The sequence below is a fragment of the Hydractinia symbiolongicarpus genome, chromosome 8 (genome assembly GCF_029227915.1).
Source record: "Hydractinia symbiolongicarpus strain clone_291-10 chromosome 8, HSymV2.1, whole genome shotgun sequence".
NCBI classification, from domain to species: domain Eukaryota; kingdom Metazoa; phylum Cnidaria; class Hydrozoa; order Anthoathecata; family Hydractiniidae; genus Hydractinia; species Hydractinia symbiolongicarpus.
In genome coordinates, this window is record NC_079882.1 from 24,420,268 (window position 1) to 24,448,173 (window position 27,906).

At 33.5% G+C, this 27,906-nt stretch overlaps 3 protein-coding genes across 4 annotated transcripts; 1 reads left to right on the forward strand and 2 right to left on the reverse strand.

Annotated features, from left to right (window-relative positions):
• Positions 1 to 889: 889 nt before the first annotated feature.
• LOC130655862 (cytoplasmic FMR1-interacting protein 2-like) lies at positions 890 to 27,792 on the forward strand. Of its 2 annotated transcripts, XM_057458677.1 has the most exons (28): positions 890 to 1,175; positions 6,483 to 6,560; positions 7,276 to 7,559; positions 7,706 to 7,934; positions 8,026 to 8,130; positions 8,500 to 8,715; positions 9,223 to 9,258; positions 9,655 to 9,771; positions 9,934 to 10,011; positions 10,479 to 10,526; positions 11,091 to 11,260; positions 11,378 to 11,519; positions 11,854 to 12,093; positions 12,173 to 12,246; positions 12,364 to 12,460; positions 12,600 to 12,676; positions 13,249 to 13,387; positions 13,472 to 13,591; positions 13,768 to 13,967; positions 14,187 to 14,274; positions 14,357 to 14,500; positions 14,985 to 15,075; positions 15,647 to 15,777; positions 16,659 to 16,731; positions 16,848 to 16,942; positions 25,311 to 25,549; positions 26,245 to 26,392; positions 26,676 to 27,792. In XM_057458677.1, the coding sequence occupies exons 1-28, from the start codon at positions 975 to 977 to the stop codon at positions 26,832 to 26,834; spliced, it is 3,819 nt and encodes a 1,272-aa protein (XP_057314660.1). In that variant the 5' UTR covers positions 890 to 974; the 3' UTR covers positions 26,835 to 27,792. The 2 variants fall into 2 exon arrangements, with proteins under 2 accessions (XP_057314660.1, XP_057314661.1); XM_057458678.1 differs by lacking the exon at positions 9,223 to 9,258 and having other exon boundaries at positions 893 to 1,175.
• Positions 17,200 to 21,114, reverse strand: LOC130655864 (adhesion G protein-coupled receptor L3-like). The gene is made up of 2 exons (XM_057458680.1): positions 20,976 to 21,114; positions 17,200 to 20,105 (listed from the first exon to the last, which is right to left on the reverse strand). Exons 1-2 carry the CDS (start codon positions 21,012 to 21,014, stop codon positions 17,640 to 17,642), a joined length of 2,505 nt encoding a protein of 834 aa, XP_057314663.1. The 5' UTR covers positions 21,015 to 21,114; the 3' UTR covers positions 17,200 to 17,639.
• Positions 22,068 to 25,040, reverse strand: LOC130655863 (uncharacterized). The gene is made up of 2 exons (XM_057458679.1): positions 24,880 to 25,040; positions 22,068 to 24,755 (listed from the first exon to the last, which is right to left on the reverse strand). Exons 1-2 carry the CDS (start codon positions 24,913 to 24,915, stop codon positions 22,239 to 22,241), a joined length of 2,553 nt encoding a protein of 850 aa, XP_057314662.1. The 5' UTR covers positions 24,916 to 25,040; the 3' UTR covers positions 22,068 to 22,238.
• Positions 27,793 to 27,906: the final 114 nt, after the last annotated feature.

Genomic DNA, 27,906 nt, shown 5'->3' on the forward strand with positions numbered 1-27,906 from the left:
CTAAAACAAAGATAAAAAGCAATTATGTGTACGAACTACCTTAGACTAGAAATATAAAAGCTATGTTGTTTGAACTTGCAAGCTCGGCAGAATTATCCACTGATAGACTTTTAAGAAACCAATGTAAATTCCTTAAATCACCTTCAAACTTTGCGGATATTAAACTTGAAAATGCACACAGGATAAAAAAAAGAGACGAAATAAGAAATAGGGAGCATGATAACTTAGACTACTAGTTCTGTATATTTGCAGGGTTTTTTCTGTGCATTATTTTCACCCAAAACAATTTTGTTTATAAGTAACTAGTGTACTAAAGCGTTAGCTTAAACATCGCATCTTGTCCAAGTATTATTTATACGTCGGGAAAGATAAGAATAGGGAGCTAAAATATTTATACATGATGTAGCAGCTTGTAAATTTTATTGGTGCCTTATGGGTCAAGTGTGATTTCATGAAGGTTATCGTGCCCGATTCAAAATTAAAGATGCTCGCTTCTATAAACCCCGCAATGAAATCTCCCTAATGACAAAGTTTATTTTTATTTATTTATTTATTTGTTGTCGTAGAATATAAAAGTTGCGGAAGATCGCTAGCTTTCTCTATTGATTTAAATCTAAATGTGGGCTGTATTGTTATTGATTAAAATCTATTTTCTGTCCACTGAATGGAACCACCTTGTGTTGAGCGTATAATTTTTCAGAAAATAAACTTTTTTCGTAAAACGATCCACAACAATACTATTTTCTTTGCTCTGCATGTTGTGTCTTGTCTTTAATTTAAAGAAATTAATAATTCATTTTTAACTGAAAATTTCCTAAAGCCTCTTTTTTATCAGGATATATATTTCCCTCAACTCCTTTTCCCGGGAACTGTTTTTTGTTTACAGTCGCGTCTGGGGACGAAGTTGTCTCAAAACATTCTCGGAAAATTTTTTATGTGCTCGTACATGGATTCAAAGGCGGAGAGCATTCAAAATGGCGACTTTAGAAGAAGCAGTAGAAAATGTTCGTCGCCTAGAAAATCTAACTTTGAACAACGATGAACAGCCAAACATTGAAGCACCACCAGCTTCAATTACGTATACTTGTGATTTTGATACTAATTTTGGAGATAAGGAAGGGTTTATTACTGGCATCAGCCGTTATATGGAAGAAGCAGGAATTCATCAACAAATGGTAATAAAAAGACAGGCAACGTCTGATAAATATTGTATATTTTGTTGAGTTTAGATGAACCATAGATAAAACAAGGTGCCTAATTAGGAGAGACCGGGATGATAGTCTATAGTCTATCATAGCTATTTAAGCGATTTGTCTCTCCTAATTAGGTTATCAACATGTTTTTTGCGAATAGATGACTTGCTAGAATCTTTGTTTACATTTTATTTCGGCAGGCAAATAGTTTTTTAACCAATCAGATCTTCTAAAAAGAATTATTAGCCAATTAAATTGCGTTATTTTGCCTGCCAAAAAATAAAAACAAAAAAATTATCAAGATAGCAAGTCATGCAAGTCCCATGCATGGTTGCAACGATTTTATTAGCTAGCAAAAAACATTCATCAAACTACTTTTCGATGTTTCAAATATATTTTTCTTTATTATTTGTGCTGTCAGAAGAATAATGTTTAGTTAGTTTTAATTTAAAAACGCATGTGCATGCGCAGTTATACTTCTGGCAAAAGTTAAACAGTCTATTCCTCGCCTACAGTACAGTCCAGATGTAAGCGTACGCGTACGCTCAACTTGCAAAAATAATTGCTTTCATTAAAAAAAACAATAGGATAGCGAGTTCCTTTCAAATTGCGCGAAAATAATTGCTTCGTGTTAAAAACAAAAGCATAGCGAGAAACATTGTTTAAAAACAATACTCTGCGCGAGAATAAATTAAACGCGACGGCCATTGAATTTTAATTTTTTTTAACAACGAAACTAATTATAGTAACGCGATTTTAATCTGATATATTTAAAATCACAAGCTCTTACTTTCAAAATGCGATCTAAAAAAACATTTATATCGCCGTTTTTCGTTTTTAAACTTTTAAAATGCGATTTAAAAAAAAAAATTTCTATCGCCGTTTTCCGTTTTAAAACTTTTAAAATGCGATTTAAAAAAACATTTCTATCGCCGTTTTTCGTTTTTAAACTTTTAAAATGCATTCTAAAAAACATTTCTATCGCCGTTTTTTGTTTTTAAACTTTTAAAATGCGATCTAAAAAAACATTTCTATCGCCGTTTTAAACTTTTAAAATGCGATCTAAAAAAAAAATTCTATCGCCGTTTTCCGTTTTAAAACTTTTAAAATGCGATTTAAAAAAAAATTTCTATCGCCGTTTTCCGTTTTAAAACTTTTAAAATGCGATTTAAAAAAACATTTCTATCGCCGTTTTTCGTTTTTAAACTTTTAAAATGCATTCTAAAAAACATTTCTATCGCCGTTTTTCGTTTTTAAACTTTTAAAATGCGATCTAAAATAACATTTCTATCGCCGTTTTAAACTTTTAAAATGCGATCTAAAATTAAATTTCTATCGCCGTTTTTCGTTTTAAAACTTTTAAAATGCGATCTAAAAAAACATTTCTATCGCCGTTTTTCGTTTTAAAACTTTTAAAATGCGATCTAAAAAAACATTTCTATCGCCGTTTTTCTTTTTTAAAGTTTTAAAATGCAATCTAAAAAAATTTTCAATCTTTGTTAAAATAAAATAATTTCTATCGCGTAAAAGGCTTTATTTAACCCGCGCAACCAACAATGCCTTCTCTTTTTTCTTCAATAATCTTTTTTTTATTACGCGCAAGTTAATGACTTACAAGACTCGCAAGATAATTAATAAGAACAAAAGACAAACAACTACCGCCTCCGAGAAAAAGGTGTGAAACTTGAGCGTACGCGTACGCTTACATCTGGACTGTACTGTAATATAACGATTCGAAGACACAAAACTTTGCTTAAACAAAGATATCTACTTCACAAGCAACCAAACTCTAAAAAAAATGGTGTGACTAGATGTGATATCAAGATAATCGTAAAAGAATAAACAAATCTTCTGAAAAAAAAGAGATGATATCCTAACTACTATCATCATTTGGTGTGAAAGTCTAATTTGCAATTACAAGTCCATATTTTTTAGGATAGACATTATGATTTGAAGAAAAACAGGTCATTTATATAGTCAACTCTTCATAAATAGGGGCCAAATTTTCCATAAAGTCTTTTTTTTCTAACTTCAAACTTGACATTGTGTAGTTTTAGGTTTTGCTAATTTAGCTTTACTTTAATTCTTGTAGTTCTTGTTTAATGGTAGCTTCTTTTGTAAGAGTTTGACTCTGAAACAACCGATTTTCCTTCAACTGATAGCGGTACCATATGCCATTATATATATATATATATATATATATATATATATATATATATATATATATATATATATATATATATATATATATATATATATATATATATATATATATATATATATATATATATATATATATATATATATATATATATATATATATATATATATATATATATATATATATATATATATATATATATATATATATATATATAGTACAAATGGATCGCAAATGGATACAGTCATGACTTTATGACTGTATTCATTTGCGATTAATGCATTTCTTACACGTCGAATTTCTATTTTCCTCTCCTGTTTGTCACTGACAACGCTGTTGGCACGATTCAGTAATGAAGATATGACACTTTCTTTGCAAGATTTCTGATGGTTTGATTGGAAGTTAAGGTACTGGTCAGTGTGTGTTGGTTTATGATACACTGAAACTGAAATGGAACCATTCTTGCGTTTGACCAAAGTGTCAAGGAAAGCGATACTTCCATCGTGTTCAAGCTCAACATTGAATTTGATTTGTCGATGTAGGTCGTTGATGTGTTCATGGAACTCTTCTAGATGAGATCTTTTGATTATGGCGAATACGTCGTCAACAAATCTTTTCCAAATCTTTGGACGTGTGTCTGATGTGAATAATGCTGTTGTCTTGTGTGCTTGCATGTATATTTCTGCGACTACTGATGATGCAGGGCCTCCCATGGCAACTCCGTCTTTTCGAGCGTAGAAGTTCTTATTAAACAGATACCATGTTTTGGTTAGAACAAGTTCGACTAAACGCAGAAAATCCGGTACTGGAATCTTTGTCTTTTCACCGAATGCAGCATCGTTTTCGATAAGGTCTTAATGATGTTTGAGGTGTCTTTTATGGGAACATTTGTGTAGAGTGATGTGACATCAAATGATACCATGCATTCGTCGTCTGCTATCTTTATTTCTCTGATGTATTCCAAAAATTCTTTTGAGTTTTTGCTGTGGTCACTTGCTGTGAATTTGCTGAGGATAGAAGCAACAAATTTTGATAGGTTGTATAACGGTGTTCCAGTGCAGGAGACTATTGGTCGAATTGGATTTCCCTGTTTATGAATTTTTGGTAGTCCGTAAAATCGCGGTGGTGGTCCGTCACAAGGTTTCAGTTGGTAATACTGCTTATCGTCGATGTATTCTTTTCTCTTCAACTCCATTAAGATGTTCCTCGCTTCTCGTTTGATGACTTGTGTGGGATCTTTCTTGAGAAGTTTGTAAGGCCCGTTGTTGATGTGTTCGGTGCACTTGTTGATGAAGTCAAGTATATTCATGATAACCGTTTTTCCCCCTTGTCTGCCGGTAGGATTATGATATCTTTGTCCTTCTTTAGATTCTTCAATGACTGTCTTTCAGATTTTTGCAAATTGTCCTTTGGTGTTTTGCTTTTCTGTAGCGTGAGGCTTACTTTAGCTCTTACTGTGTCTGCCTCTTCTTTTGGTAGATCTTTAATTGCCTCTTCCACTTTCGCAACTATTTCTTTCTTTGGAATTGAAGCTGGTGTCATGCAGAAATTCATTCCTTTTGATAGAAGGTTTGTTTCTTCTGTCGTGAGTTGTCTGTTGGAGAGATTGACAATCCATTTGCTCTTTTCTATACCCGTTCTTGTATCATCATTGAATCTGCCATTGATTTTGTTGAACTTTTTAAGGTGTCTGTCTTTAACCGATCTCATTTCTTTTTCATACACGCTATCATGAATATTCTTAGCCTGTTTATATTGGTCGGTGGAAAGTCTTGATTTGATGAAAAAAAATTAAATTATGCTGGCTATAAAAATTGTGGAGCTCTTCTTGGAAATAATAATATTAGCGTGGTGGCCACGATAGAATCTTTGAATGTTTGTTATACATAAAGACCACAATTTTATTGTGGTTCGTGTGCACCACGCTCGTTACACAAACACGATGTTAAAAAACCTTTTCACAGTACTGTATATATATTTTGCCTCTGGTGCCGCAGCTTAGTGGCTATAACTCTTGCACTTTTGCGGGTGATTGGGGTCTGTTTTAGCGACAATTCAGTTTTGTTAGTAAATGTTAACATAGCCCCAGGGTAACCCAAGCCATGTGAGGGAAATTGGGCGCACTGTGTGGGCTGTTGGATGTTGCAGGGAGTTGTCTGGCAGAGCACAGAACCTAATTGGGTCTCGTAGCATGAAATGAGCATTAAATACTCTAGGACTCCACATTGAAGCCATTGCTCCTCTTAGAAATAATAGACAGGTATAACCCTCAATATTTGTGAGGCTAGCCATTTAAAAATATGCACATCTATGTTACTAAAAATTTATATAAAAAAATATGTCTCGGATACAATTTTATTTTATTTTTTCTGATTGTACTTTTTTCAAACAATGTCATATTATTTTTTTCAACTTTTCATAAATGGTTTTTTTTTCAATTTTTTAGACTTGCATTGTTCTGTTTATAAAAAATATTGTGCTTTCTTAAAAAATACATATTTAGAGAAGTTATAAAAACTAAAATGTGCAGGAAAAGTTAAAAAAAAAGTTCCAACGCTTTTTTTAAATAAACTGTAGGCCATTCCATAAGATTTTAGGTATATATGCCTGTGGTAGAGATCCTACACCTCAATAATTCTGTATATGTTCTGTATATGTGTATGTTATAAAATTAGAATTGACAGAAGGAAAATAATAACAAAAATTCCTTTACCTTCGCACACCACCCGAGGGTGGCTGTTCTAATGTGAGGAACAAACATAGTGCAAGTTACAAAAATGTTCAGGGCCATGAGTTTCAACCCATATATAAACAAGCCATAAGTGGAGTCATAAATTAAAAATATTGGACAGCACTGCCACATACTGCTGTTTATATTCCTCATACTGTAGTATTTAATGTTAACTGGCAAATAGCTGAAAATAACATTAAGTAGCAAATTGTATAATTTATTTTATGCTGTCATACACATTTTGTACTGATTTGGCAGTCATTTTAAACAAAATTTTGAAATTACAGAGAAAGGAAATAATATCATTTCTAGCTTTCAGAAAAAACTTTTAAAAAAAGGTATTGTCAATACATTTACACTGCACAATGAATTAGAATTTTTTTTCTTTCTTTTATAGAATGAACTTTTGGAAGATGGAGAAAAATATGCATCAATGTTATATACTTGGAGATGTTTGTCAAGAGCTGTGCCAACGGTAAGATTAAAAATAAATTGTTAAGAAAGACTTACAGAAAATTCATAAAGAATATCCTGAGAATATATGAAGTATAAGGATTTTAATATTCTTCCAGTTAGGAAAGAATTATATAATGTGCAAATATGCACATTATTTTATTATTATCAAGGTTTATTCAAAATTAGATTGATGTAATTTCTTTTGTTTCTTCAAACAGAGTGCTTAAAAATTATGCTGAAAGATTACGAACATTCAGCTATATCTTTTTCTATGCCTTTTATTCCTAAGTGTATTAAATTAAGAACTTTCAAGGAATATAGAATATTATTTCGTTCAGTATTCTTAATGTAAAAAAAACATATTGTAGGAGTTTAGACCTATTGGTAAACAGAGGTTAAAACTTTTTTTCATATAAATTAACTCCCCAAAAGTAGGTATAACCCAATTCTTACTAAAAAAGTAGAGCCCTTAGATGGTATTATCAATAATCAGTAAAGGTGTGGATGTACCTGTCTACACATCAAGCATACAAGAAGACAGTAAAATGTTTTTTTGTTTATTGAAAAGCAAAGGAAAACGTGATAATGATCTGTTGACTTGCTAACCATGCAACAAACCTATGAGTCAGAAAGTGCTAAATACAAAAATAATTAAGTTTTTAAACTTTTGCAAGCCTACCAACTTGCAACTGTGCAACTCTTGAGTTTAAAAATTTCTTGTATTATATTTTTAGGCAAAAAGTGATGAGCAAGCAAACAGAAGTGAAATGTACCAGTGTACACTTGATGTCATGAGACCTCACATACAGAAGCTAAAAGATTTTATGTATTTTCATGAGAAAGCCATTACATCATTCTGTGCTGAAGTAAAAAGGCTTTGTCATCCTGAACGTAGAAAAGACTTTGTTTCAGAAACTCACCTGCTGGCAATGGGAAAAATTATAAATATGTTTGCTGTTCTTGGCTCGCTAAAGAACATGAAAGCTTGTTTGAACAATGATTTTGCTTTTTACAAGAGGTATTTTTGCATACTTTTTTCTGTTTGTAACAGCAGCACCTGGTGTCATGTTTTCCAGTCACAGTGCTTTAGTTTCATACTCAGGGGCAAAAAGGAACATGGGTCCAAAGAATCATAATATTCTTGCAAGCTCTATTTCTGTTTAGAGCTGAAACATTTTTAAAGCAAACCACAGGAGATGAAAAAGCCATGATTGAGTCGCAAAACCTGACCATGTTTCTCGCAACACATGATATAATAACAACAAAATTAAAAACCTCCCTTGAAGGGATAGAAGCTGCAGATGAACTTTTGGCTGATGTAGTGCAGTTGTGTTGCAACTTCTATGAATCCAAAATGTATGTCTTGCCCAAAGAGAAGCATTTACTTTTAAAGGTATGATTTGTTTGATGACATGTCATGACAATGTTCACTGTAATGACATGTAAGGCTAGTTTGTTATTGTCATTTGATTTTCTTTTTACAGGTGATAGGATTTACCTTGTTTTTATTGGATGGAAAAAATTCAAACATTAACAAGCTTGATCAACGCAAAAGAATTAGCATCAGCAAAATTGATAAATTTTTTAAGGTAACAAAGTTGTGCTCAATAAATACTGCTTTCCTAAGTCTTTTATACTTTATGAAATTAATTCAATTATTGTTTGAATGCTGCATATGTGGAGTATTTTATTTTTAACCAGACCAAGCCTCTACATTACTCTGATTTCTTTAATAAAAATATGGTGATGCACACTAAGGTGATTAGAACTTCTAGATAATAAGAGAAAGTATTTATTTTGACTTGCAAGTTTGATAAGGTTTACAGTAAAGTGTAACATGCTAATTCAGGACCAGCCAAACTTGTACATTCATGGCATTTAGTGTGGAATTAACAGGGATTTGTTGTGAATATTTTGATACTTAATGCATATTAGTTTGGATTTCAACTTTCTTTTAGCAACTACCTGTCGTGCCACTTTTTGGAGATATGCAAATCTCTTTAATATCATACATTAAAAGTTGTCCCCATTTTGATTCTTCTCGATGGAGTTGTACTTCAGATAATGCAGAAGAGAAAATTGGGGTGACACAGTACAATTTGACAGGAAAGATTGAATGGTTACAAGAGGAACATTTAAAATTTATGTGTGAACTTTCCAGAACAAACAATGAGGTAATAACAAACCTCTCCTTTATGTTGTTGATGTTGCTGTTAAGCAACAGTGACTCCTACGGTGTAGCATTACTTAACTTGACTCATTTCTTTACACAATGTAGTTGAATGTTCTGCATGTTATAGTTTATATTAATCTATTACTAAAATACTGCTTAACTTTAACTATTACTAAAACATTAAACTGAACTTACTGCTACAGCACTTTTGTCAGAAAATGTAAAAACATTTTTTCTCTAAATAATACCCATATTTTTGTCTGTCTCTGCACAAAATGGTGCCACATTAAGGTGACATACGAAATGTGGTCTATAAAGGACAGACGAAGGAACCCGTGGTATTAACTACAGGTTTTAAACCAACTGTTAATCCCTGTTAAACTACAAATTATCCTTTCATGAAAAGAAATTTAATGCACAAAGTAAAACTGAGACTTAACACAGTTGACGCTGACAGAAGTAAATAGTATTCACTTTAAATTAATCATTCGTTTTCCTTTTACAATAGTGTCAGGACAAATTATCTGCTAATTATAACCCACAGGTATGGTTTAAAAATAATGTATTTTTAAAGTTTTAAAGGTATTAAAGGTATGTACTGGTAGTGGTAGTGGCAGTACATAGTTGTGGTCAAAACCACGCAACTCTTGAGACAATATGCAATTTTCATTGTCCTATTAAGCATTTAAATCTTCTAAATTAAATTGAGCTTCGTGATCTTATACCTTTAATATTTAATAAATTAAATTTAGTAAGTCTACTACAATGTCTTCTAAATACCTAATTACAAGTTGTCTGATAATTAGTATTTTGTAAAAATTAAATTACTTGATGAGATAATTAATAATAGGAATTTTATGTTTTGCCGATATTGAGTTTTTCTAACCAAAATCTTTACTTTGTTTTTATTGTACTTTTTAAAATTGTTGAATTTTTACAGTTTGGAAACAATAATACCAAAAAAGTTCTATCGCCTGATGAATGTCGGAGTTTAAGTGATCTGGCTCTTCGAGGATTACGATTAATTTCTAATTGGAATGCACAAGTGATGGAGCTTGTAAGTTGTTTTTATGTTTAGTTAGGTTTCATTAGTTAATATTTTTCACCATTTATATATTATGTCTGTGCCTGTGCTGGGGACTGCTATTCACTTTAAATAAAAAAAATATTTGTAACCTAAATAACACTTATTGCTGCAAATACTGTTTTTCTCTCATAGTTCTACTGGAAACTGTTGCATCTTACTGATAAATATTCCAACCCCTCACTACCTGACAATGCAGAGGAGTATGAAAGGGTAAAATAATACGATAACTGTGTCTGTGTGTAATATTTGCAAACAAGATGTTTCTACATGCATTGGACTTATAATTTTGAGGCAAAATAATTTGGAAACAGGGTGGCAACGTTATTTATTTCTTACTGCACTGGTAACTAGGGACCCCCTGGGATCAGCATTTTGCTGATTTCCCACCGGACTAACCCACCTTTGAACAGCCAATAACAACATCACCACAACATTTAAACTCCTATATTTCTTTAACTGTTTGTCAAGGCCATGATCCTATGCATCTTCCTGAGCAGTCTTTTACAAGAGGCAAGTAGCAAAAAAAAATTGTGTATCAACCGTCTGTGCATCATCAATATTTAAAAGATGATCTTTTCATAGTTCTTCTGCTTTATTGGATCATTTCACAAGCCAATCTACTAGCATTGTAATGTCATTATATTAATTCTTAAAACATTTTTAATTCAAAATTTTAGGCTACCAGGTACAATTATGACAGCAATGAAAAATTTGCTTTAGTTCAAGTATGTTTTTGTACTATTTCCTATTTTGTTTGAAAGTGTAGATGTATGTTATGTTTTAGTCTCAGCAATCATATTCAGCAATAAGTACTATAGTTATTGCATGATACAAAATATATTATTACTTTTTTTTTGAGTGCTGATATTTTTGTTTGGGTATTTAGGCTTGATAGATAAAAAAAATTCAGAATATGAAAAATAAATGTCATATTATTAATTCACACAAACTAAATCTATTACATATTTTGTTTGTGTGGTTTGTTACTTTTCAATATTCAGTTTTACAAAATACAGAACTATTTGTAGAGACCGTTGTCAAAGAAAACTGTGCACGGAATTAAGAAAAAAATTTTGTTGACATATACTAGAGATATTGTATTTACATCATTCCTCTTAGCCAATCACGCTTGATATATTTTTCATTCTAATGATATTTATAATTATTGGAAATTCTTTTAATCAGTAATATAGCATGTAAGAATGATGCATGATAGTGAAAGAGGAATTAGCTTGTGAAAAAACGTAGATTTTTATGTATTGATTGCTTTCAACTCCCTCTTAATACAGGTTATAAGCATGATCAAGGGTTTATCTGGGGCATTGTCAAGACTTGAATCAGTGTTTGCCAGTGCCATTCGTCATTTTATTCATGCTGAATTACAAGAATTTATTCAAATAACAATGCGAGAACCTCTACGTAAAGCAGCTAAAAATTCAAAAAAAACTTTAATGAAAACGTTAGTATATTACTTGCAGGTTATTCATTTTTATTTTTTGCCTCAAAGCAACAGTTGAAAATAAGGCATAATATGCATAATATATAAGTTAAAAAAAAATTGTATGTATTTTCTCAGAGTAATCGTGGCAGCGAGGGAAACAGCAATCGATTTGTCAAAAAGTGCAAAAGAAGATCCGGCTATACGTGGAGAAAAAGACCCCAAAACAGGCTTTCATATTGATATACCAACCCGACCTGTTGGGCCATCTAGTACCCAAGTATGTTATCTAAAATATGGTGTTTAGCAATTATAAATGAATTACCTTATTTTATGTGCACCTTATTCTACATTGGTGCTTATTTAAAAGGTGCTTAGATTGAATTAGTACTCGTAAATCTTTATAAAGGTTTAGACATGAAGAATCTCGACTTCACTAGTGGTGTAGAAATAGAGAAAAGTTGAAAAAGGGATATTATTAACCTTGTTGAGTGAAGAAGCACATTAAATAATTTGAATAATGAAATTTATTCGTATGCAATGTGACCAACTAAAAATTTACAAGTTTAATTTTGTGAAAAAGTGATAACTGTATTTATATTCTCTTTTTTTAGCTCTACATGTTAAGGACAATGTTAGAATCTTTGACATCAGAGAAATCAGGCAAAGGAACAAAATCATTCAGAAAGGACTTAGATGCAACAACATTGACATGTATTGACACGTTTTTAAGAAGTTCATATTTTTATCCCTACCTACTTAAATTTAGCGAGGTGTTACGTGAATGTAGTGACCTCTCTCAACTTTGGTATCGGGAGTTTTTCTTAGAATTGACAATGGGAAAAAGAATCCAGGTATAAATTTTCTTCATAAAAATAAAACGAAAACACTTTTTATTAAAAGTAAATAATTAACAAACCAGTATTTTTCTAGTTTCCAATAGAAATGTCAATGCCCTGGATTTTGACAGATCATATACTGAAGGCTCGTGATGCAGCGATGATGGAGTAAGTTTATTTGCTGATTTTGCTACCTTTTTCGTGTATGAAAACTACCATTATTTGTCGTTTACATGAGGGTAAAGAATAAAATAAAGTTAATTTGTTTTATAATCATTTTTATAGATATGTATTGTTACCACTGGATCTTTATAACGACAGTGCGGATTGTGCACTTAATAAATTTAAAAAACAATTTTTGTACGATGAAATTGAAGCAGAGGTTAGCCAATTTGTCAGTTTACTGCAAATGTTTATTTTAGAACTGGGCTTAATTTTACTGTATTATTAACCAAAAAACATTTGATTTCATGATTTTTTTTCTGAATTACAAAATATAGTTGTTTGAAATGTTGTTTTAGGTGAATCTTTGTTTTGATCAGTTTGTGTTTACACTGAGCGAAGATATTTATTCACAATACAAACAAGTTGCATCCAGGTAACAATGAAGATTTTGATTCTGCTTAAGTTAAATTTCGTACATATAATTGAAATAATATCAGTATAACTAATAAGTTCATGCCTTTAAAAACTAGTACAAGTAACATGTTTTAGTGTTAATCATACTGGTCTTTTGCGACCATCTATTAAGGGCACAATTTTTCTGTTTTTTCGTTCTAATTCTTGATGGCAACAATATAAATAAAAATTGAAAATAGGACTGTTTGAAAATATAGAGAAAGGGAGATTCTGATAAAAAGACTTTCTTTGAACTTTAAAATACAATAAGTTTAAATCAATTTTAAGTGAACAGCTTTTAAAACTTGTAAAATTTGGGTTTGCATTTAAACATACAATAGGTTACAAATTTTTGTGATGTTCTAGTTATGTTTTCTATTGCATTAGGCTAAACCTTCTATTGTTAATTCATGCCTTAAATCTATATCTCCTTAATATGTCCAAGGTTTAAAAACCTGTGTCCTAAAAATTTTAAACTTACTCTTCATACAGGCAAATTTTATAAAGCAGTTTCTAACCCCAACAGTGACTTACACTTGTATGCTTTTTTAGCATGCTGTTAGATAAAAAGTTCCGTTCTGAGCTAGAGAGGCGATATATTGAAGAGAAACGCCCTATGCCAGCCGAAGGTATCATTCCGTTTCCACCAACAAACCGATTTGAAACTTTGATGAATCAAAGACATGTTCAAGTAGTTATTATTTTAATATCAACTTAAGTTACAAAAATATGGTAAAGCGTTGTAATATGAACTGTGATTTTAATTTTTATTTAGCTTCTTGGAAGATCTGTAGATTTAAACAAAATTATCGAACAACGATTGACAGCATCTTTAAGAAAATCATTAGATTATGCAATTAGTAAATTCGAAAGTGAACCACTGTGCAATATAGTTGTAAGTTCTCCTTCTTGACACTACTTTTCCATTGTTTTTATTGTGTCCATGTTTCCACTTAACGTTTTCTCTGGTTGGTTTTCTAATTGTGATTAAAGTAAACTTAATTTCATTCAATTGGTTAATTTATGACAATGTGATGTCTTTGAATTGACACTGATATATTAAACATTTAGGAACTTGAAACGTTGGTTGAGATTTGCAGGCTGACACATGAATTAATTTCGAAACATGTAAAATTACCAAGTTTTGACTCAATGTTACGCGAAGCTAATCACTCTGTATCTGCACCATATGGAAGAATAACGCTCCATGTATTTTGGGAATTATACTACGATTTTTTGCCAAATTACTGTTACAATTCTGCAACTAACAGGTAGACTCTCTAGGAGTTTGATTTACTTTATATTTTTTTTCATTGTGTCAAACATTTTTGAGCTTCAAAGAGTCAACTGATGTGTAACTATTTTAACTAACTATTTTAACTATTTTGTTTTTCAGAAAGCTGTAACTGTCTGTACTTTTAGTTTATAACCTTTTGTTTGATAAAGGGATATGATCCACATCCACTATGAATATTTTCTTGTGTATTTAGGTTTACTCGAACAACTTTATCATTTGTCAGTGAAGTGGCACGTGATCCTGCACCAAAGACATCACATGCTCATTTCTATGGCAACAAGGTACAAATAATATTTAGCAACTAAAACTAAAAGAAAAGCTAAACTTGTGTCATAATTCCTTTTAAAATTATTGTTATTGTAGGACTTGCATAGTGCATATGCAAGCTTATTCTCATTGTATGAAAATTTTGTTGGGCCAGAGCACTTCAGTTGTATCGTTCACCTTCTCAGTTATCAAGGAATCGCAGTCGTGATAGAAGAATTGCTAAAAATTGTCAAAAGTTTGGTAAGATTTCATGAAGAATAAATGTTTATATGTTAAACCTTCTTTTTTTTAATGTTAAACAAAACGTTTTTTTAAGAAAATTGCATACCTTTTGGTGGAAATTTTCAGCTGCAGATTTTTTACTGGGATTAATTTTAGCGCACATGTATATATAAGGACAAAAAAATTTGTGTTTGAAGTGTCTTGGGACAAACGAAATCTTAAGACTTGAAACACCTCAAGAAAAAAGGTTCTTATGAGAATTTCTTCTTTTACATATTTTAAAGAAATATGAGATAATTTATGTAGAAAATCACAAGACTTTGAGATAAGTAAAAGAAGTTAGAGGAAGCAGGTGGGTAGACTAACGATTATTTAAAACTATGATTAAGAAACTATTATATATAGCATTATTTTAGGCTGACTCTCATGTCACATGATACTTTTGAAATAACGTTGTGATTGTTGTGTTTCTTTTTTTACTTTTTAAATTTTCCCCTTTTAGTTTAAAGGCACAATCCAACAATATGTCAAAGTCTTGATGGATGGCATGCCAAGTAAATGTGGTCTACCTAGATTTGAATATGGATCAGCAGGTGACTGAAGTTTTTTGAAAGTTTGTAAGAACAGCATGCATTAAAATAACATCCATTGAAATAAGTTGTTAACAAGACAAAGCCTATATACTAAGTTCACCGTGTACTTTTTAATCAATAATGAAAGGGGCTTCAAAACGGCTTATTAAGATCTCTCTCATTGTTGTTACTCTACATCCTCACACTTTCTGAATAAAATTGTGAAATAACCAGACCAAATTATACCCACAATAATTTGGTATGTTTCTGTGCAGAGTTAGAAGAAAATAGGCTAGGCTAGCTAGGTCAAAAAAGTTTAAAGTTTTCCTTTACCAGAAAACTTGATTTAAACTTTAGGTAATTTCTCATATAGAATAAATTATGGATATTTAATATCCGTAAGGTACTTTTCTGTCGTTTTTATTTACATTTGTGTGTCAAATATGATTTCAAGATAATTAAATATGTTGTTTCGTGTAAGTCACTAAAGTTAAAAACCAACAACTCGTTTTGTAGCCCCTTTAAACACAAGACGGGACTGATCACATTTAACTTGTCATTTACATGTTTTTTTACATCTTTTACATTTCAGGCGTTTTGGAGTTTTACAATGCAAATTTGGAATCCATTATGCAGTACCGTGATTTGAAAACCGAAGTTTTTCAGGCGTTTCGAGAAGTTGGAAACATCATAATATTCTGTCTTCAAGTAGAGGAACTAATGGTATTCTTTTTAATCTTTATTTTAACTAAACTCGTACTTATACAGCAAATAGCTAATTCGAATGCTGTTTGTTTTAAACATCGTTTTTTCGAGCAAATTTTAAGATAGTAATTATTTGGTACTACATTACTTTCATCTTCTGTGTAAGCATGAATTAAAAAAAGTTATTAACGTTAATTATTTATCTCTATCCACAACACCAAGAATCTGTTACGATGATTAAGGTGTGAATGCAATAAGAGTTTGATATGATATATTCTCGCCGCTTAGGATACTACCGTAAATAACGGATTAATCGCCCGAGGCGCTTATTTATAATTTTTTCCTAGCCCTGGGCGCTTATTTGGCACGGGGCGCTTAATTCGTCATTTACAGTACAATAAGTAAACACGTTCACCAGAGAACTAATGCTGGATCACTTTATTTTTGCAATTAAGTAGGATTTTTCATTGTGAACCAGCTCACTAAAAATATATTTGCAGGAAGCATTTTTACCAATCTGATATCAAACACAATAGTATTTCGCCTGTATGTTTTTGCAGATGACTAGTCACCACGGGAAACTTCTGTGAGTAAGAAAAAAAGAAAGATTTGATCTAATTTGCATGTTTTATTTTTCTGAATTGTTTTTTTTAGGGAAAAGGGACTTATTTTTGTGAATATTGTCTGAACGTTAGTTCCACAAGAATAATCCAGCATTAAATTTTTTTCCGGAATGCTTCACTATTTTACACAATTGTGCTCAACGTCCTACTTGTGACGTACAAGCCTGGTTGCATTATAAACAAAAAATAAATAAATTTAGCTACTCAGCCCAACTTAACTGGATCTTAATGATACCTTAAAAAAATAAGGATAGAAACGTTTATTTGTTTATTTAGACGCAAGATGAAATTGCTGATTTATTACATGCTGCTCCGTTTCAAGGAATAATACCCAGACCCTACGTGAAAGGTGACATTTCACACTAAATATTTTACAATTTTATTGCATTAGGTTGATGAGCGTAGGAAACACAATGATGAAATTCAGAGTTTTCAAATTTTACCTACTGGTGTTTTTTTTTGTAGATAAAGATTCTGTTGAAGCAAAAATGAAGAGATTGGAAGCGCAATACGCAGCTTTTCAGATTGCTTCACTAGTAAACAGATACGGCGTAGATCAGGTAACTGTTCATTTTATCTTCGCAGAGTTTTTTCTAATTTTGTGTGTGGGGGGAGTGGGGGAGGGGTGTTAGCAAACTAAAGTTGTCGTTGTAAACTAAGCCTACTAAATCCAATATCTTCTTACTGCCGTATGCTACATATGTCTTGTTGGAGTCCTTTTGGTTACCCAGACAGACAGTCCATATTTTCCGGCTGAAGACGCTCCTCCTACTTTATCCTACATATTTTTTTAATTAGACAAAGAACGAGACAGAAATTCACTTTTTTTTTACATGTTACATATAGTTGTGGTGCAAAACATTTAAATAACAATTACTGTAATGGTTTGATTGAACGCCTCTCTTTGGTGCTTTCTTCGCCCTACATAAATATTTGACTTGTCTTATATAAAGTCTTAATAAGCCCTGGGCGTTTATATGCAGCAGTCTAAATAGTTTTTATTTTAGTCTAAATATCGTATATTTAGACTAAAATACAATAAATGGAATATAATAACCGACGGTAAATAAATTAAATCAATCAATCAATCAATCATGGAACGAATTCTTTTTTTGGATGTTAAGTTTAAATAAAATTTTAAGTTTTAAACAACTTTGGTTTCCTTTCAATCAAAACAAACATCTGCTGTGTCCTCATGTTGATTGTGATATTGTGCTTCTTATTTCTGTTGTCGTTACTGTGTTGATTTTCCTGGGATTAACAATCTGATTTTCCTGCATTACTAATTTGATTTTCGCCCTCGTTCTTGTTCGACACGTAGTTCACCTCCAACGCCACACCGTCCAAATGGGCGTACGTTCTTAATCGGTTGTTTTTTCGAATTTTCTTTTGTTCGACAAGAGCATCTTGTACTTCTTCGTTCTTCATGAAATAAAAATAAAAAATCTCTGCTGCTAAAACAAGGTGTAAACTGGTTAGGAGAAGAAACGCTATCTTCTGAATGATTTCGGCTGTGTGAAGACCGTATGTTCCAATGAGCCATGTGATCGATAACGTGACTGTAAACACGAACGACGATTTGATGCTTTTTATAGCTTGAATGAATTGCAGCTCTTTGATTTTTTCGGGATGTTTTTTTACGCTGATGATGATTAAAATTTTTATCGTAATCAAAATAAACAGCAAAATCAGGAGTGGACCACCAAAATGTGCCATTTCAAATCCCTTTAGATAAGGCCAGCAGTACCTTAATTCGTCATATTTGGAGTACGGATAGTCAAGTAAAGCCACCGCTACCGATAATGGAAATCCCCAGCCAATGATATGGTAAAACAAGCTTCTGTTTGTCCTTTGGCTGAAGATATGGTGTACTTGCGAGTAGTGAAACAAGCCTTCCAGCATAGCCCACGACATTACAGCTGTGTAAAAAAGAGCGTTGAAGTCAGCCATTGTGTTACATATCTCCCCGTCGTCTTTCTGTGTGTAGGAATAAAGAAAGAAGCATTGAGCGAGACACAAGGAGGCAGCAATACACATATACATTCGGCTGTTCGGTGTCTGGTATGATTTCAACATCCCCATGGCTACAAGAAACACAAGAAGTGTGATGATAGAAACTAGCGTGATCAATATGCCTATCACACCCAACCAATCGGTTGGCTTTTCGGCTGCTGGCTCCACCGGTTCCATAAGTAATGCGAAGATACCGAAATGGGTTGCACGACAAACAGTCATAGATGCGTTGGTTCGTCGCATTGTCATGCCATAGTTGCTCCAATATCCAGCTGCAGGGAGCTTGCCAGCAACATCTTGATTGATATACTGCCAGTAGACACACACTGGGTTGACCATCTTGTCGCGCTTGTGAGTGAAAGTAATTGTCATATAGCCGGGTAGTGGTTGAGACACAACTGGTTCGACGGTTAGTTGGAGAAGTGCTGAATTGATTTGGAGTTTTGGATTGTCGTAAAAATCAGGCTCTGTCGAGTGATCAATGTAAACGCCGGTAATAATGACATGTTTGTACTCCCATTCCTCTTTTAATCGAGCGTTCCAACTCGTTATGCTTCTATTGTTTAAATTTTCGTACATCGAGAAATGATACCTGTATTCTCCCCTTGGTAGAATTCCATACGGAACGTAGATTGAGTCATTTCTGTTGTTCCACTTACCGTTTTCATATAACGAGTCAGTGTAATCAGGCCATAAAACATCACTATAGCGCACTTTTAATCCCACCATCCACACTATGTAACTGAACACACTAGACTTTCTTCTGGAAACCGCGGTCTTAGCCAACTCTGGGTTCAATATCTTGTTGTGAATGAATGTGTTAATTATTTGGTTTGCTAATGTGGACATGAAAGAGTTGAGTACCATTGGATTTTCAGTGTCAATGTATGTTGACGGCTCACTACCATTTCCATAACGTTTACAGTCAAAGTAGTCGTCGATTTCCTTCATGACGTCGTAGAAACAAGGTTTACTTGGAACATTACACTCTGATAATTTCGGTTTCCAATTTTTGTATGATTTGCACAGATTCTCTTTCATTTCTTCTGGAGTCAACGTGGTGGTGGTGGTAGTGGGTGGTGGCGTTGTTGCGCCGTACTCAGGCAATGTTTTATATGGCAACTTGCCATTTTCTGAAATGGGTCCAAATAAGAGATTTATGCAAAAAACTGTCGTTGGACTTTTCGTCGTCGTCGTTGTTTTCGTCGTCGTAGTCGTCGTCGTTATTTCTGTTGTGGTTGTTGCATTTTCAGTTGTTTGTATTGTGGGAGTCTGTGTAACTGTTGATAAGACGGTTTGCGTTGTTTCCATAACAACCGTAGTATTTGCTACTTTTTTGCTTGTTGAAGAGAATGATGCTGACATATTTAATGTGGCTGTGGACGTGTTCATGGTAATCTTCACCAAGCTCGAGTTTACTCTGACAATTGAGGTGGAGGGTGACGGAGAAGGCATGACAATAGTTGTTGATTGTGGAAAATCTGGGAGAAGGTTTAAATTCTGCAAGTGCAGAATACAATCCAGGCGGCTTTTTGTGGATGAACTGGTTGTTGTATTCGCTGTTGTGTTGATAAATGACGTGTTGCTTTGCGACGTTGTGTTAATAAACGACGTGTTTGTTGTTGCTGTTGTTGTCGGGCTTGTTGTTATTACCGACGACCAAGGTGTTGAAAATTGCATGCGTATTCCACCCAACCATAGACATTGGGACTAAAAATAATTGGACTTGTTGTACCCTATATGTTATTGAATCCTCACAATGTAGGTATCGTATGGGTCAATTTGAAGAATAAGAAAAAGCTTAACAATATCGATGATTGGTCTCCGTATTTTCTTCTTTTTTTGCATCCTATTCGTACTATTTTCGCGCTGCGAAAAAAAAAATTCGCACGTTTTAATGTTCGTGCAAGTTTAGATTCCGTCACATTTAACAAGAAAAAGAAAATAGTCAATTCTGGGCTTTAGACAAAATATAAATGACTTTTTTTATAAGTAAATTATAGAATTTATTTTGCGCAAAACGTTTGGCGTGTATTTCTGTACTGTATTTCTCGCAATAAGGAATTTTTTTGCCTGTAGGTTGATATAAGATCTCGAAAAAATTATCACAGTTAACTTTTACTTTTCAAAATTTCCCGAATGACGTGTTTTTAGTGTTTTGTTTTGGTTGGCTTGGCAACTAATAATTAAGTACAATTTATGGGTACAATTGTAGACGAAATGCAGAAAAAACACTGCAAAAATATTAATTTTTGTCAAAAGTTGTTAATACTGCACCGCTATCCTTGCCTTCTTTTCTCTTTACCAATATTGGTTTTACACAATGCAAATTATCTCAGATTTAAAACGACATCTGTCGTGCAACTAAAACACCATTTAAGTGGGTGAAATGAGAGTTCTGGTGGGAGTTTTATATGTTGTGATTGTAGATAGATAAAAAAAATTCAAGCATAAATGTAAATCTTTGTAAAACCTTTTTTTCATTGTTTTCTTCGGGTAATTAGAATTTGCTCAGTTAGTCCTTATTTTATTTTTGCGAGAAATTATACCAAGGTAAATTTAACATGAAGTTATACGCACCAAAACAAGAGCTGTGAATTTTCCAATTAATAGTTTCATTTTAATCTGACGTTGAATTTCCTTCTTTCTTCAATGTGAAAAATCGTACTTGATTTTTTTTTAAAAAACATTTTTTCCCGTACAAATCGTATTCATTCGATTGAAATTCATCTATGTTTGAGCCTGTTACTATAGTTGACTTATTATTTATGAGAAGTGCAACCAATGTATTATTCATAAGAAGTGTAACCAACGAATAGAAAAAACGTTAGATAATAGTTGTATTTCCATAATAATTTTCGTTCCGCGGATTATACATACAAAAATACCGAATAACATGAAAATGAGATTACGGGTGAGCAAATTTTTAGTTTGCAGCGAAGTAGTCCAGATATGATTTTTTCACTTGCGATATTTGCAAAATTAATTTGTCATACAGATTATTATAACATTTGGTGATAATATGAGATAATAGCATGTATCGTTGGACCGTTCTAACGCTTTTGTTTATTATTCTTGGTGTTAAATGAGCTAGATATGATAATATGAGGTAGCCATCTGGCTGATTGACTTGTTTCAAAAAAACGTAAAATGTCAAGCTATATTTGTCACATTTTAAGCCTCTCATGTAGATTGTATCCAAAAAATATAAGGCTGACAAAAGGGACAATATCCTAATTCTTAAATTTTGTATTCAGAGAGTTAGCATCTTGGTATTTTTTCAGGAAATTTAATTTTCTGTGATTTTAATGTATTCACGTCGTTCTAAAAACGTGGCTAGGATTTAGGTTTAGCTTGCTAACATAAAAAGAATACGCTTTTAAAATCTGCAATATTTTAACTTTTTGTCACACTACCACAATTAATACCCTCTTCATAACTATGTTAACTTCGATGTTGTGAAACTGCCAGTTGAAAGCTGTAAAAGTCAACATTTTGTTTATTCTTTCTTCAAACTTGCATGTAAACAACTAGCATCCTGAAAGTTGCTCATAACTTATCTCGTTTTTATGTTATTCTGCATTTTCGCATGCATATTTGGCGGAACCAAATGGATATGGAAATAGGTCTATTCATGGCAGTCATTCAAAATAGGTTAGAATAAAACACTCATTTTATTTATTTATTTTTGTGATTTACATTATTATATTATTATACAAACAATATACACACTAATATACATACATGCAACAATTTTTTTTCAATTTTTCTAAACAATTAAAAAAGAAATGGTAAACTTAATGCAACTATTTTTACCCTTGAAAAGTGTTTAATGCTGAGATTTTATACAGTGTCCGTCGTGTCTATCTTCTTCGGCAAGTCATCTAACTGCGTCATGCCGTCATTTTGTTCGTCGTCCAAGTAGCCGTTGTTAGCTGCCTTGTATGTTAGTTTCATGTCCAACCCATTTAAATGCGAGTACTTTAGAATTCTCTGTTTCTGACGTATGCTCAACTCGTCCAAAATGGAATCTCGTACTTCGTCGTTGCAGTAAAAGTAGAGGTAGAGAATCTCGATAGCAACAAAGATATTGAGCACGGGGAGAGCAATCATAGCAACGTCGCCTATAGAGTCGTTGGCTTTTACGGCGTACGTGCCAAATCCCCATAATATGACAAGCGTTGGTAGGACAACAACGGAAGCAATCAAACTTCTGTACGCTCGTTGATAATTGATATCACTGTCGATAAGATCAGAATGTTTTCGAATTTCCAATAGCGTAATGAGTCGTAACGACAATGTGACCAGAGTTAAGATAACTAAAGGTCCAGCAAAGTAGAGATAATCGGTGCCTTCTAAGTAGGCCCAACAAAATTTGAGCTCGTCGAAGTGGTTGTAAGGAAATTCTTGTAATGCTACCAGAACAGCCAGCGGGAAACCATAGCCAAGAATAAGATAAAACGCGTCTATATTTGTCGCGTTGTTAAAAAAGTTACGGATTCGTGATAGCTGATGTACACTCTCCATAAGTACCCACATCATGACCGATACATGACAGAACTGCATGAATGTTGCCATGGTATTACATCCGTCGTTGTCGTCTTTTTTTCCATAACCAACCAGGAAGAAGATTTGTGAGAGCAGGCAAGAGAAGGCGAACAACATGTAAATGCGGCTGTAGTGATTTCGATAGCACTTCAGCAATATCATGGCTAGAATATAGATACTGAATAAAACGATGGCGATCAATGTAAGCAGTACCATAAGCGCTCCAAGCGGGTTGACTTCCTCTGGCTCTGGTGTATAAGGTAGCTCCATAAACAAAGCGAAGGAACTCAAGTGAGTTGACCGACACACTGTCATTGAGTCGTTTGTTTTGAACACACGCATGCCGTAATTGCTCCAATAACCAGCAGTTGATATGACTCCTTCTGTTTCGGGATCTAAAGGTTGCCAATAAACACAGAGGGGATTGGTCAGTTTTTTATTAAGATGTGTAAGGGAGATTATGTTTTCCCCCGGTAATGGGTTTTTCCTTGGTGGAGTAAGCTCCAAAGAGATAATAACGGAATTCAGGACTAAGCGTTCGTTTGTGTACAGTCCCTTTTCCACTCTTGTGTCAATAAAAGCACCTGTAACTATTGGATGCTTGTAGGCCCATTTCTCTTTCAGGCGTGTCTTTTCAGGTGAAATTTTCTTGTCAAAGAAGGGTTCGTACATTGCAAATTCAAACGTGTACTCCCCTCTTGGGATATTTCCATATGGAACTTCGATCGTGTCGTTGCGTTCATTCCATAATCTGTCGTAGTAAACAAACGGTTTCTTTTTATAGTCTGGTAAACGCATGTCGCTATATCTGTACTTTCTACCAGCATACCACACAAAATTATCAAATTGCTCGTACCCTCTTTCCGGACATGATCTGTCGTAATCAGTAAACTTGTTTCCTTGTGCTCCAAATTTGTTTAGTAATTGAGTTAGTACCATTGGTTCAGACTCAAGGATTTGTGCTGGTTGAGTACCGTTCATCCAATCACGACATATGTAGTATTCGTTTGTCAAGTTGAGTGCACTTTTGTAGCATTGGTCGCAAGGTCTTAAACAAGTAGGAAACTCGAACGTCCAGTTACTATAACTCTCGCATAGTCTTCTGCGAGCTTCTTCTGCACTGATGGTGGTTGGATTCGCAGTAGATGCTTCAGTGGTTGTGGGCATCCCTGTTGTTGATGGTAGTGTGCTGTTGTATTGGGGAAGCAGATGGTATGGCAGTGAACCATTTTCTGACCAATTACCAAACAGTTGTGTTATACACACCGCCGTTTGATTAAGGGGAGCTGATGTTGACGGGTTTGAAGTTGTTGACGATGTTGTGCTCGGAGAAGTTGTTCTTTGTGGCGGCGTTACTGTTGTTGATGCAACAGAGCTAACTGTAGGAGAGAGGGAGGAACTTGCGACGTTTGAAACTGAAACAACGGTCGTTGAGAAAGTCGTCGTCGACGTTGTACTTGACATTGTATAAGATGACGGTGCAACTATAGACGTGCTCGCTGCGCTGCTAGAAACAGACGCTGTCGTTGACATACTGGAAATTGATGCTACCGTTGACGTGATTAACGTTGACGTTGTTGTTAAGGTGCTGGAAGACCTTGTCGTTTCTGATTGGCTACTCGATGAGCTTGATGAGGTTGTCGGCATTGTAGTTGTTGCCGACACTTCCATGATAACGGAGGTCGATGTACTTATTTGACTTGTGTCGCTTAAATTTAACGCTGGAAGTAGATTGAGTTGTTGGAGATATAGGATACATTGGTTTTCAGTGAAGCTTTGTTGGACTGACAAATTTACATAAGCCACCAGTAACTGAAAAAAATTAAAATTTTAAAGAAATCTTTAGCAGTATTTAAATCGTTTGTTATAATTTTTTTTAAAATTTACATGATAACAGATATATTACGACAGCAAAAATAAGAAGGGAATCTTTTACCTCCGTGATCAGGATAAGCATGTTCCTAATCTTCATGTTGGCTTCACTCACAAAAGAAAATATCAGGCTTGCTGAAAAATGTTACTAAAAAAAAAATTTTTTTTTTAATTTTTCAACTAGGAAAATACACTGCTATCCCCTGTGACGCATTTTTATTCATTTTAAATCATGCATTTATAAATTGGTATATTTAAAGTAACAGTCAGAGCACGTACATAATTAATTATTCGATTTGTGGCCATGGTGATTATAAAAACACTTGCATACATTTAGGATTGAAATAAATTTTTTGTTCTTGTTTGCTATTGGTTAGCTGATTATGACATCATATATTGGGTTTTTTTACATGCCCTGGGTATATATATTAACGTTGCCGCCTGTTTCTGTCGAGATAAGATCCATAGAAAGTAGCTATATGTTTTGCATCTTAGCAACGTCAAAACAGTGAAGAGTCAGACGTGTTGACAAGAGAAAGGTTGTGTTGTGGCTTATCTATCTTCGAAGTAGTTTTACGTCGTATTCAATCGTTTCTTACTGATGACGTGTGGAAGGAGCCGACACCTTCGAACGGTGTGATGAGTATCGAAGAGTGCAACGAATTTCATCGACTATGGAGTGCTATTCAGTTCATTTATTGCAAACCACTTGGAACCAATGAGATTACCGTGGAGTAAGTCGGTTATTTTTTCGGCATATATGTTTTTGTCGCCCGACTATTATTTATTAAAGTCGTCATAAATGGCGTTAATTTGCATAGCGGTTGCATCATTTGAAATCAAACATTTTTTAAAAACTTAAACCCTTTATATTTAAGAAGAACTACTTTGTTCATCACTAACATACTGCCAAGTAGTGAGCGGGAACATATGTTGAACCCTTTACCCTGAAAATTTTTATTTGATTTGACTTTCCTATCTAGCGGGACATTAGCATGCAATCAATAAAAGTCACCCTTTGAAGTGTCCTTTCCTTCTTTTTTTAGCTGCTTTCCCTTACGACCCCGTGGAATTCATATGACGCTAGTAGGGAGGAAAGATTAAACAGTAACGCCTATAAATATCACCGTAAAAAGGGAGAGGGCGTAAACCTCCGATAAGATCTATGACAGTTATGTCTGTGCTGGTTTAAACAGTGCGCTTGTTTCGTGTTCACTCTTCATCACAACATTTTAACATCCAGTTCTAAAGTAATTGGATTAATCTTTGAATGAAGCTAGTAGAAACAATTCTTGATTTGGAAAGCTGAATTATGAACACACAGTTTTAGTAAGAAAGTAACCTTATTCGGAATTCGACACCGCAGGTTTGTTAAGTAGCCATATAAAATATTCGTAAAAAAAGTTAAAGTTCTGATGTTTTAACTTAGGGAAACGTTTGGAGAGAGTTTAAACTGGGCAGGTTGCACAATCATTGTGTTGCTTGGACAAGAAAACAGATTTGATGCGTTGGACTTTTGCTCGCATATTTTACGAGTGCAAGAAGTTGACGCCAGACAAGAAGTTGTAGCCGGCGTGGTGAGTGATATTAAAGCTGTCTCGTTTACAAGTTAAAGAAACATTTTAACGTTTCATTCTGGGTCTATTTGTTCAATTTTGCGATACAAGACGTGCAGTAGCATCTATATTAAGATGCTGAGAAATCTTTTACTGAAAAAAATATTGGATCTCATAAGTTTTTCTGTTTGATGTTTAAAACAGAATGCTTTTAGCCTGGGTGCGTATTTTGTCGCGTATCTGCGCTACTAAGAAAATTGTTGTTACAGTGTTTTGAGTAGCGCATGCTATCAATTTTTTTTAGGATTTAAAAAGATTGGTTGCTCGCATACACGAATACCGAACATTGAATAAAAACATAATGGCTGTTTTAAAACGGTATTTAAAATCAGGCGACTCCTCAGTGGAACATGTGAGATGCTTTCAACCACCCATCCACCAAGCGCACATGTCTTCTGTCTGATAAATTTTCATTAAGCTATGTACAGGGTGTAAAGTTCTCATCTTAATTTTACGTCTCCGGAAACTCTACCGAGCTTTTTCGCAAAATTTCGTATAACTTTCGTTGAATCTTCGTGAAGTTTGGTATAATCGTTGTGTAAATCTCTTGTAAAAAAAAGTTTTACTTCTTATTTTTGAATTCGGCAGAAAGAATTTATGAAAAGATATAATAGGAAACGTTACTCCTTTAAGATGTAGAATATATGTTTGTCAAAAACAGCAGATACGTGAAATTTCAGGCATCTGCTGTGTTTTCACGTTAAGCAAAAAAAAAATGTGTAGAAATTAAGATCCTGATAACTAGGGAAAAACCAGTACTATGTTTATAATCTCGACTAATATTTTCTAATTTTTTCAAGTTGAAAAGTCATTTTACATGGTTAGGTTTTTTGTATATAAAACAATTCACGTGATTTTTTTTGGCGTATTATCTCGATCTATCTTTTTACTCTATATTTATGTGCGAAATTTAGACAAATTTGTCACTTGCACTAATCCGCTGAGCTGAAGTTTCGAGGCAAATATTTGTGTGTCGCGAAAACTTTAAATCAATATATGTATAGATTGACTATGTAGCGAAGTCTTATTTTTTAATCCAACTCCTCGAAAGAATTTCTTTGCACTGGCATAATATTATCTTCATCCGTTTTCCCGTTTTTACTGTTTGTTGTCACCCTGAAACCCGTATTTGCTCATCACTATCCGACATAATGTTTTGTCATATCTGTGGAGTTAAATCACACGTGGATACATGATTCCGTCAACATTTAATATGTGCGTGACGTGGTAATTTCCCTGGTTAATTGTAATTAATCTATTTCTTTATATTCTGTTACATTATTTGTATATTTTTATAATATTTTATAATACCAAGCATGTGTACCCTAAATTTCATGCAGTAGATGAAGCAGTAAAAGGAAGTGGTGTTAATTATTTACGTGTTTATTTCGATCACTGGTTTCAAGAGCATTGCCTGTGTCCATTCTGATCAGTCCACTTATATAAAGACCCCCTTTCTAACACTCAGTGTGGGT